Consider the following 12,271-nt stretch of genomic DNA (forward strand, 5'->3'; position numbering starts at 1 on the left):
TCAGAAAGAAGAGGAAAGATAAAAAAACCAACACATCAAACTGTTTGTTGGATGCACACTGATATCTCTTACAAAATCATTCAAAAGACTGAGTAATATATGTTGTTTTAAAAGAATAAGCAGAAATGGAAAGCATATATACTTGGTGATGTTTGAACATGTTTTCTTAAAATATAAGGCTTATAAAAGAGTGATTCCATACAGATTTCGGAGTGTATACATACATGTATGCATAGACATGTTTGTATTTGTCTTTCAGTATTCATTTACAATTGCACCACAGCTGTAACATATAAACAGACATTTTCCTCCTCTCTACCTTTCTCTCTTTCCCTCTTGTAGTCTTCTCCCAAAACTTTCTACCTCATAACTCATCTCCCTGTTGACTCTTTCACACCATTCCATATATCCCACAACTACTACCATACCATACTTCAGAGCACTGGTCCTCACTTCAGCATCCCTGAAACTGTTTGGCCACATAAGCATTTATCTGATGGCCCTTTCAAAGTCAAGGGTGCTCACAGAATGAAACCTGCCCATTTATCCAATCCAAAAGGGAATAGGAAATTAATTTCCCTATTCAAGTCTGAAATAATTAATCTACATAACAGATCCTAAATACTACAAATACATGCCAAATTTGTTCTTATTACTTCCATTTTTTTATCATAAAAGCAAAATCCTAATTTTTCCAGTTTAAAATATATTTAATATTTTGGCTACTGTTTAATGTAAAAAATTCTGTGCCTTTAATTGTTGAAAATATTAATAAGTGTGTGATACTATGTTAGTGTTTGCAAAAAAAGTTAAAAAAAAAATGCTTGAAAAATACACAAAATCAGTCTAGGCTATAAGGCTCTGAAGTTAAAGCAGTTTTGCTTTGCCAAAGCTCAAAAAGGTCTTCTCACCCAATCCTTGCCATACTTCCTAAAAAAACTAACAATAAATAGATCTGAAATTCCCACTTCTACGTCATTCAGAGAGGCAATAGTTATTCCTATAAGGAATAAGTTCTTCTCTTGAAACTAAGGAACTCTTTCTTCTCAATTGAAGATGAGCTTGATGCCTCAACGAAGGTCTTTAGAGAACCATACTCAATGAACTGGAAAACAACACAGAAATTGTGTTACGAGTTCACAAACACTTAAGTTAACATTTAAGCTGATCTATTGATCTACTTTCTTCCCTCCTGCAAAACCAGATGCCAACAGGTTGCAACAGAATTACTAAAATCCCACCCCCTGTTTGAAACTGAATTCAAGCTGCTGAGGTTACGAATTCACAAGTGTTCCACGTAAGTCTTACCCTTGTCCGTGTCATGTTGTACTGGATGGTTCTTATCACAACCAGTATCAGAAGACTCCCAAGTGAGATCTCTGTTAGGACGCGCTCAGCATACCAGGTGATGTTTTTCAGTATCTGCAAAAGAAAAAAATAAAAGAACAAGGCTCTTCAGCACCTAGGTCTTAATAAGAACACGGGAAGCTGTCTGGAATCTCACATTCCTAAAGACATGGAAATTAGAAATTAGTTTCCACCCTCAAATGTGACTTAATTTTTGTACTCCAAAGCATAATTAAAACAAAATTAACAATAACAACAAAAAAAGTCAGACCTCTGCATCATTATCACCTAGATCTCATCAACTTTAAGTCATATGGAAACATACCAAGCGTAGAAAGATGATTTACATTTGGCACTTCGCTAATTTCTATGCCCTGTGCCACCATATTCATATACTCATTTTGATCTTACTCTTGACAGTTTATAAAGTCTCCATTTGCACCCAAGACACCTGAATAATTCTGCCAATGCCTTGCCGTTTTCCCTCATCACTGGCTGGGCAAGAGGCAGCACACAGGAGCTCTGACTGATGGGCAAGAGCACACACACTGAAGGTCAGGGGCAGATCAACAGTGTTGAATTCACACTGAAGCCTTTCCCTTGAAAAGTATGAAGTCTCTTCCCCTAACACTTTAGATAAAGTCATCAACTAGATTAAGAGCTTCATATCTTTCCCTGCCCTCCACTATCATGGTGGATGAAGTTAACCACCATTTCCAAGTTTACTGCAGAAGAAGAATCAATCCACTCTTTCCTTGTAGTCAGTCAGCCTATGGAGGAAACACGTGTACCCAACACCCTGCCTTGAAGGACTGGTGAAAATGACTCAACAGGAACTGTCCTAAAAACATGGAAAAGATCCTCTATAAACTCAGGGTTATTCTCAGCCAAAACATAAATATGTTTAACGAGGACTACTGCACACAAAGCTATCGCTCTGTGTAACTTCAGGGAGAGAAGAAAGACTGAAGGAGAGCTGGAGAGGAACTGGAGAGACACAGGCAATGGCTTCCCAGTGCCAGAGGGCAGGCCCAGCTGGGATATTGGGAAGGAATTGCTGGCTGGGAGGGTGGGCAGGCCCTGGCACAGGGTGCCCAGAGCAGCTGGGGCTGCCCCTGGATCCCTGCAGTGTCCAAGGCCAGGCTGGACAGGGCTTGGAGCAGCCTGGCACACTGGAAGCTGTCCCTTCCACTGCAGGGAGCGGAACCCAAAGATTAATTTTTAGGTCTGTTCCAACTCAAACCATCCTGTGTACCTCTGAAAGCTCTTTCACATTACAAGAGACATTTGAAATAGCATCCTTATTATGATTCATGTTAATTGGTAAGCTGATAAAGTTTAAGATATAAAAATAATTTTTTATTATGTATGAAGACACAAAATAAAAATTCAAATCCTTGAAATAAAATTTAAATTTTTTTTTTAAAGCATCTCCATTACCACATGCTGCACAGTACCTGGCTCTTCATCAGCACCTTCCTATTTCCCACAAGGAAGCTAAAATGAGGCCAGTGACCTTAAGCTATAGATGGGAAAAACACTATTTTATGGCAAAGGTGACAAAACATCCCCAGGTACAAGCTGAGGTGCAGTGCTTGATGGTAAACACCTTTTGCTGAAAGGATCAAAAAATCAGAATGGGGGAAGACAGAAAGACTTGAGAGGTATTTAAGGGGAGAATGGTCAAGGCTGAGGAACAAATAGGAAACATGAAATCACTACGAGAAAGGTTTCCACAAATAGCAGGCGATGAGTGGATGCGGAAAACAGTATAATTTCTGGTTATAACAAGTCACTAATACTATTTTAAGACAAAGTGATGATGGTATAAATGAAAACAAGTCATCCAAGGAGTTTCAGTAAACAAGGATAACTAGTTGGGATGAACAACATAGATGATTAACAGGAAATGCCTGAAAGACAAAGCAAAATCCACACATATTTTCACAAAAAAAGGCAACTGAAAATTTCAAAAGCTGTTAGTGTAAGTAATTAATGAAGCACACGTACAAACTTTACTGCAAGAAGATACTGTGCTAGTGGAGAACTTGATCATCCCAAGGCTGCTAAGCATAAACATATGGTAAGATATAGCAAGTTCATGGGTTACTTCACAAATGCAAAATGCTAAAGTTAGTGCAGACATTCATCCTGGTTGCCTTAATTGTAATTTCTTAGTAACAGCTTATTTATCACTACGTGAATATACCTGTTCTCAAGAGAAGATTTTATACAAAGAAATAAATTAAACACTTTGACAAATATCTCAAGCTCAAATATCTCAAGATCAGTACTGAAACCTTCCAGAAGAAAAACATATTGTTGTTTAAGGAATACAGTATATGATCATTAAATAATGGTTACGCTCAGTAATAAAAAAATATAAAATATAACAAAATATAAAATAAAAAAATATAGCAGGGATAAGTTGTGGTTGCACATTTCATTTCCTGACTTTTAAATGCTTATTGAAAATTTAACAGACTTTTTTAAAAAAACAAAATACAGCTATGAAAATGGATACTGTAAAATACTATTTGTTCTGACATGACACACAATGTAAATTGAAATCAATAGTATGTAAAGGGACATATTTCCTGATGATTATTGAAAAGAAATAACTTCACTCAATTTGCTCTGAAACGATACCCAAGAGTTTGGGGTTTAGGTTTTTTTTTCCCTTTTAGACAAAATACACTTACCCTGGCCAAAAAACCATCAACATAACTGATTAAATATCTAATAAGTTACTTTTTGTAGTCTCTGATTTATGAGTGAAATAGCAGAGCAACCTCCTCCCACAAATAAAATAATCCCCATACTTCCTCCCACCCTCTTTGGTGCTATTTTGTGGGGCACATCCCTGCACTTCACCCACCAAAATGGAAGTTCATGATTCACTCTATGCTGGAGCTGGGAGCAGATTCCATCATGTGCTCTCCCCCACAGGGTGTCCCAGTGGGACAAGCGGAATGGGACTGGGACAAGTTAATTAGCTCCCAAGGAGTACCCTGAGCCTTCCCGCATCTCTGGACACATCTTTCTCATCCACCCATGAATCTCTGTTGTATATAGAAGCCATCACCCTTCCTGTTTTCCCTCCTTGTAGCTTATCCCACCTCCTTACCCCCCAAGACCCCATTCCTTCACACTTCTTTCTTCTACCTGCTTCTACTCCCCCCACCCACACCTTATCATCACAGAACCACAGAATGGATTGTGTTACAATGACTTTAAAGCTCAACCCACCTTCTACTACCCCAGCTTGCTCCAAGTCCTGTCCAGCCTGGCCTTGGACACTTCCAGGAATCCAGGGGCAGCCCCAGCTGTTCTGGGCAACCTCTGCCTGTGCCTCACCATCTTCACAGGGAATAATTTCTTCCTATTATCTCTTCTAACCCTGTCTTCTGTCAGGGTGAAGCCACTCTCCTTTGTCCTACCCTGCCCTGCCCAGTCTCTCAGCAAAAAGAAGCCTGACTTCACCTTCCTCAGCTTTTTGTCACTCACTTCCTATCCTGCCCCTTCACTCATTTCTCTTGTCAGCATCCCAAAATCTTACCTACTTCTTGTTAAAATCTTGTCCCTCTCCCCTACTGCACCATCCCATGCTCCATGTACAGCCAGTCCCAGCCTGTTTCAAATTTCTCCCAACTGCTGTCATATCAATGTCTCCCATTCTTCTACATTTTCTTCAATGTGTGGATGTGGCACTTGGGGACACGGGTGGCCTTGGCAGGGCTGGGGGTGGTTGGACACAATGGCCTTGCAGGGCTTTTCCAAGCCGAACGGTTCTGTGTGATTTCAACCACTGCCAAGCAGCAGCAGAAACATCCCTGGGAGCACAGTCCCGTCCCACGGGAGCTGCACTTGCACAAGCTGCAGCTCGTCCCTGCCTATCTCAGCTGACAACATGATCCCTGGGCAGGGGAGGATGCACACAGCCCAGATGGCTCTAGAAACAGCAAAATGAGAATATTCAGTTTCCACAGACGTCAGGACACCTCCGGCTACGTCTCTGCTGCGCAGATGGAAACAGACTGCTCCCTGTGCCCAGAGACTGATAATTTGGTCACATTTAGTCATATTATCAGCAGCAGAGCCCTGGCATAAAGGCCACCTGCCACATTTCAGATTCCTAAAGCAAAACATGAAGTTACCAGGGCTCATTAAGTACCATGCTGACAGCTGTAAGCATGGACAAAGACATGTTAACGCTCCAGTCTCACTCCCGAAACCTTCAGTGGTTCTCCCTGAAACTCTGAAAACACCAACCTGGGAAAAATGACAGTTACTGAGGTATCTATTCCTTGAAATAGTACACTGCTCTTAAAAAAAATAGATGAATTCTCAGTTATAAAGTTACATACTAGAACCTGTTACCTCTCCTCCACACTGAGGAAAGCAACCTGAGCTGGTAGGCAGTGAAATGGCTATTTCAAAAACAACAAAAGCAACCACCATCATCCATTCTGGGTTTCAGAGGCATGAAGCATGAAAATACCTTAAATTTCAAAATCATCTACCTGGAACCAGTGCCCCCACTGACCAATCTCATTGGTTTGCAGTTAACATTAAAAAGGGAAAAAAAGAAAAAGCTTAGTTCTGGGGTAGTCTTGCAAGAATAATTTTAAAATAAATTAAAATGTTTTGATTAATTATTCTTTTGAATACCAGGCTCTTGGATAGTTCCAACTCAGGGAGCACAACCTGCAGATACAAAGAGCAGGAGCTCAGTTCTACATATACCAAGCAATGAGATTCTCAGTTTCCCACAACTTTGCTTGTGAGATATTTTTTAACACACTAAAAATAAGCACAGTTAAATCATGATTTACAGTCTATCACCACTTACTACAGCATAAAGTGCTACAGTAGCACAATAAGGTTACTGCTACATAAAATACCTTATGATGTTATTTTGACTTTGACGTCTGATGTAATTTTATTTAGAATTTCATAAATCAGAGACAAAAGATCACCAATACTTGTCTCTCTGGAGAATTCTCACATTTACTTGTTTACTCTGCTATTATAATTATTGTTATTATTAGTGAAAGAAATGGAGTTCTGTGTGGTTACAGTGACCCAACTGCATTAAACCAATTGCAGGAACAGGACCTATGATTTTGATCATATTTTCCAGGCAGTTAAGACCACATTCATTTTAAATAAAAAATGCTTCAGCATCCTACAGCAGTCAAAAAGAGTTCCTGTGGTTTCCTGAGCTCCTTACCAGTTGGTATAATCACCAGATTTATAAAACTTCACTTACTAAAATTAATCCTAAAAATCAATAAATAAATGTGGGTTAAATGCCACAAAGGAAAATAGTCCATAACTGAACTGTACAGTCATGGCTCTTATAAGAACAGGATACACAGCAGAGAGAAAAACAGGTTGATCTAAAATATAGCACATCTCTTTTTCTTCATATTTTACCCAAGTAAAAGATTTCCCATGGAGGAAAAAACCAATCCTGCTGTAACTGCTAGAATTTGATATGTATTTGCATGCGTGAGGCTTATGAAACTGATGCTAGATGCTTACATTTTACAGAAAGGCCTACACAGATTTTCTGACTCCCGTCATTTTGCAGACCTATAATACCCTCTTAGGCTTTAGGAGATGTGGAGTCAATATTTAAGAATGTATGAGACTAATTTTGTACTAAATACTGGAGTTTCTGTACAGAAACTTGCTCATTCATCCCTGAAAACGTCTATTTAATTAATTCAAAGACATGGGTGAGGGGAATGGATTTGTAAGAACGACTTTGACATGTTTTTTTTCCCTTACACTTATTTCCCTCCTTGGGATCTGCAGGAATGTGTCGGACAAGCTCACACAGACAGGCCTGAAGGCTCCTGCACCTCATAGCCACCTTCTCATTATCCACCCAAGAACCAACTCCAGCAAAACTCTGGCCACAGCAATATTAACAAAATGGTACCAGACCCTACTGAGCAGGAAAACACAACCACAGAGGAAAGAAAGAAGCAGTTAGTGAATATCTGGAGTAAAATTTAAAAAAAAGGGTGAAGAAAATGGAAGATGCAAAGGCATGACTGAAAAAAAGATCAGAGCAGGGTAAAAGGAATAAGGTGGGGTTTGTGTTTTTATTAAGATAGAAGTAGTAAACCAATATCCACATTGCAAGCAAACACTACAACTCTGTTGACATGGTTAGCTGAAAGGCAGGATTAACCGGAAAAGAAAACTTGATTTATGTTCTCATTCCACAGCTGGATCCTCATTAAGGAATTTAGGGAAATCTTCCATTTTTACTCATCCAGTAAAGAATTTATTGAAAGATTGTGTGCAAAGCCTCTAAAATGAACAAAGAGTGACAGAGGAAGAGACTGAGGCAGGAATGACACCTTGTCTGCTGAATTCCAGCTCTCAATAAGTCCAGTTTATGAGACAGGATAAATGACTCAGTGACATGGAACCCAAAAATACACATCACAGATGTAGACCTCTGGTGCACATGTACAGGTTCAAGGCACACGAAGTTGAAGGCAGGATAAAGCTTCAAGAAAATATTTCAGTCATCTGCTTGGTTACTATAGGTGCTCTTAAAAGCTGCTTCCTAAAAGGTATTCCCAGGAAACTGCACTTAAATAATCTCTTCCTGCTTTTTACACACAGAGCTATACTAAATAATCTGAAATTTCAGAGAAAACATACTGTAAGTCTCTACTGTTTGGCAACAAGAAAAAATGTCAGCTCCCTCCGAAATAGGTTGGAAATTCACCTGGGAGAGACTTCCATTTAGGAACCTTAACATTTGCTTTCAGCATTTTGCATTTCAGTAATTTCACACAGACAATAATTTACAAAGGTAATAATTTCCCCAAAAGAGAATTTTTGTATCCTAGTCAAAAAAATAAATTAAATCAGTGCAAATATCTTATGCAGTATCATAGTTTTAGAAGCTGGGACACTAGGACATAATTGTCCAAGGTATTCTCCTGCACAGATGGTCAAGGTCCATCAAAGCTAGTAAAAATTTGGATCCGGTTATATGGACAACATAAAACAGAAATTAATCTAACAGAGAGACAGAAAAAGAAGTGCCAAGTAAGGAAGTAACATTTAGTATGGAAAATACAACTCCAGCTAAAGGCTGCATCAAACTAGTTAAGCGAAGTTTTTCAAGACAAATAAAAAAGGTTTCCTGTTTTTTTTCCTCTCTTCTAGGCCCTCCACTTCCATGGCAAACATTCAGCACCTTTGAGGCAGCCTGCCCGGCTATTACTAGGCTAATTTGTAACAGGGAACACCAAAAAAAGACAGAAAATGAGATATTTGCAGCAGTTTCTCTACAGGAGGGAGTGTTTTTGTTCGTTTCACTTGGGAAAAGTTTTGAAATGAGTCTTCATGTTTCTTCTTCTTACAAAACAAAGATGTATATGCCATCAAATTTGGATAAGCTCATACAGCCTCTGCTGAGGGAACAGATTTGCTGATGTATCTTTTTAGAAGTAAATATTTAGATTAGTCTTAGAGCTGAAGGATTATTTACCAAAACACCAACTCACCACTTCATGAATGGATCGGTTGAAGCCATCATCTTCTGTAAGGATCAGCAAAATTATAAGGGCCATGTAAACATGGTGTGAATTCCTTTCTTCGACGTGATACAGAATTTCAAGAATTGGCAGAACCTTTAGGGAAGGAAAAATATGTGTATTAGTTTAGTCTTCAAATACCTCAGATACTAAACAGAGGCTGTTCTAAAGGTCCCGTGTATTGCCCTGCCCTTGACAATTCATACCAATTCCTCCCTCTTGAAACAACCACCCCTGAGCCGTGACATACAGTGTCCAAACACCTTCCATCTGCTTCATTTTGTCTCACAAGAGAGTCTAAACAAGTGCTTTCTTGTGGTCAGAAATGGAATTTCAATCCCTAATAAATGAGATTCCCAGCCATACCAGTTACCATAATCTCCAAAAGCTGCAGTCCTCCTCTCTACACTATGAGGAAAAGAGAATTGTTAAACAAGATTTTCAGCAGTCCAAGCAGGAAAACAGTTGTGTCTACCCATCTGTGCTACCACAAAGCCTGCTCTGAAAAGCCTTTCCTCATCAAACCTAGCCAAGCATATCACAGCTGAGGTGAATAGAGGCACTTTGAGACATGTAAGTTAAATCCCATTTTGGTGTGCGAAGATAATACCAGAAAGAAACCAGTTTGGGTTGGGTTAAGACTAGAAGAGGCCTGTTTTTCCAATTTTAGATAATATGCAGCCAAAGAGAACTGTCTGATCATTATGATTAGAGTTCAGCCCAAGGTCTTGCAACATTTCCACCAGGATGAACAGCTTAAGCCAAACCCTTGAATAATAACGAAAATGAGATTTCATTGCAACAGCAAGCATACCTGAATGCTAGTCTAAAGTTAATCCAGATGCAAACGTTGTCTCTCTACCAAATGAAAATTAGCTTTCTACTGGTTCAGTACAACGTGGCTTCCCTGGGCTGCAGAAATAGGCCGAAATCACAAAAAGCCCTGGAAAAAGGAACTGGAGAAAGCCCTCAGTTCCAAGAAGCTTCTAGACACCTAAAAACTTGCTGTTTTTCAAAACAGGCCAAATGCAGCTGGATGAATCATGTGAAACCTATTCTGGTGAGCAGCCAGGACACCAAGTGCTTCACAAGACTCTGAAGTTACCAAAATGTTCTCTTACAATCAACCATCCTCGAAACAGCTGAGACATAGTAAACCAGTTTCTATTAGAATGAAATGAGATTGATCTAAATGCTGCAGGCCACAAATCCTTTTGACATATACTTTGGTCAGGGTCAAGGATGACAATAGAAGCAAAGGGAGAACATACATACAGTAATGCTTTTTATTAATATTAAATAAATATTAAAATAAAAATATTTTTAAAAATTACACGCTGCAAACATCCTTCCCTTACCTTTTCAAAGGATCCTTCAGAAACTTCTCTCCCCAGTGGAAACTAGAGTACCATCTTTGTGTTTTCTTAATATTAGTCTTGAGTAAAGATCAGGTTTTCCCTAGAACTCCTAGTTAGCATATAGACAAAAAAAATTGTCCTTTTCCTTGTATGGGGAGAGAGATAAACATCACTGCTTTAGTCCACCATTCAAATGGTTTTTATCTCCACAACTACATGCTACCTGTCTGTAGCTTTGCAGTGTAAAAGCAGTGTCATTTCCACATCTAAGAGTTATTACAATAAGCTGTATGGAGCTGGAAGCAACATAAAACTTATGAAGAATTGCATTTACAACTGGACTTTGCAGGGAGAACAACAAAAGCCTTGCTGTAGGTAACCATTGGAACAAGTTCTTAGGTTTCTAGACAGATCCCAGACGGAAGCACAGAATGGTTTGGGTTGGAAGGGACCTTTAAAGATAATTGTAATTCAGTCTGGTTGTGTTAAACCCTACAAACCACTCTGGCAAAACATATTCCTTCAGAACAGTGCAAAATATCAATTCTGTCTATGCACATTAATACTAATTGTAACTGAAAAAGTCCATTCATATCCTTATGTGCTCCAAGTCCTGCAAGTGCATTGCTGCAAACTACATTTAAAAATACATGATATTGAGACATTGTAGCCATTCCTCTACAAGCCAAGATGTGAAAGTGCTGTTACTAAAGCTCCATACTTGCTACTGAAGAGTAGTCTGGCACTCCAGATCATGGCAGTCAGTCCTCCTGTCCCAAACAAACCTCTGTTGCTTCCAAAACCTCCACTCCTTTGGCCACATTTCCCTTTCCACTCCTCTTTCAGGCTTTGCACTGTCTACACACTGGACAAAATTCAGGGAGGCAATTGGCAACTTAATTCTCTTTTATGTTCATTTCCGGATGGAACCAGAATCAATTTATACACTTTCCATAATCTTTCCTCCTTACAACACTTCTTCCTTTGTATATTGATTGCTGGGGTGCACACACACCTTTAGGACAAGTATTACTGTTCTCAAAACAAAAACTAGTGAATAAGCCACCACTTATATTAAAAAGTTACAATATATGATTCAATTAAAACTCTACTCATATGAAAATGTAAAATTGGAAATACTCTGGGAGATGCCTGGGAGGAGTCTTGGGTGGAGGCTGGAGGAGACAGTTTTCTTCAAAAGAGGAAGGCTTTTAGGTAGTTTCCTTGGAGAAGTCTGGGGCAGAAACCTGGGTCTCAGGTCTCTAGAAGAATTCAAAGAACCCTGGGAGATGCCTGGAAGGAGTCTCAAGTGAATCTTGGAAGTGAGAGCCGGTATTTAAAGAGCAAAAACATCTCAGGTATCTTCTCTGAAGGAGTCCAGGGCTGGTGCCTAGGACCTCAGGTGTCTCAAATAAAGGTGGAAACTGCAGGAAATGCCTGGGAGGAGTCTCAGGAGGATTCTGGATGAGACAGATTCGTCCAAAAGAGAAGAATCCTCTCAGTTAATATTTTAATTATATTAAAATTTATCTAGACTTTCAACTGAAATACTTTTCTACACTTCTATGCTACATACATGCATTAAAACTTTGGTACGTATCTTACACAATGGTTTTATCCTATCCTATATTGAGAAGACAGCCACCATGTCTTTTGTATTGCTGACCCTTTTCCTCACAGTCATCACACTACCTCTACTGCACCACTACTAACACTTCTCCCTTAGGAGCAGCTTTTAACTGGCAAGAAACAGCCACCATTAAAAAGTTACTTTTAATCCCCAAAACAAGTAAAATACGTAAAAACAGAAACTGAAAATTGCAGGTGCTATATTCACTCCAAGGTTGGTTTCCCCAGTAAAGTTTAAAAATATATTGTCTTTAGTAATCCGCAAAATACAAGCAGTAACCTGCTTAAGACAAATTTATACGACAGGAAAAAATATTCCTGTACCATCAGCTGATAAAAATACATCATCATTTATGCTACTTCATT

The 12,271-nt window shown here is 39.1% G+C and overlaps 1 protein-coding gene across 10 annotated transcripts in view; it reads right to left on the bottom strand.

Moving 5' to 3' along the window:
- DYM (dymeclin) overlaps positions 1-12,271 on the bottom strand; it is a 211,971-nt gene that overhangs the window by 114,354 nt on the left and 85,346 nt on the right. For all 10 annotated transcript variants that reach the window (XM_005528071.3, XM_014257063.2, XM_088054394.1 and 7 more), the window contains 2 exons: positions 8,889-9,014; positions 1,309-1,422 (listed from right to left, as the gene is read on the bottom strand). In XM_005528071.3, the coding sequence (XP_005528128.1) occupies positions 1,309-1,422; positions 8,889-9,014 (240 nt within the window). The remainder of the gene's footprint in view (positions 1-1,308; positions 1,423-8,888; positions 9,015-12,271) is intronic.

This window comes from Pseudopodoces humilis, chromosome 4, assembly GCF_049639895.1.
Source record: "Pseudopodoces humilis isolate 2021_Gansu_Grassland_sample_001 chromosome 4, ASM4963989v1, whole genome shotgun sequence".
NCBI classification, from domain to species: domain Eukaryota; kingdom Metazoa; phylum Chordata; class Aves; order Passeriformes; family Paridae; genus Pseudopodoces; species Pseudopodoces humilis.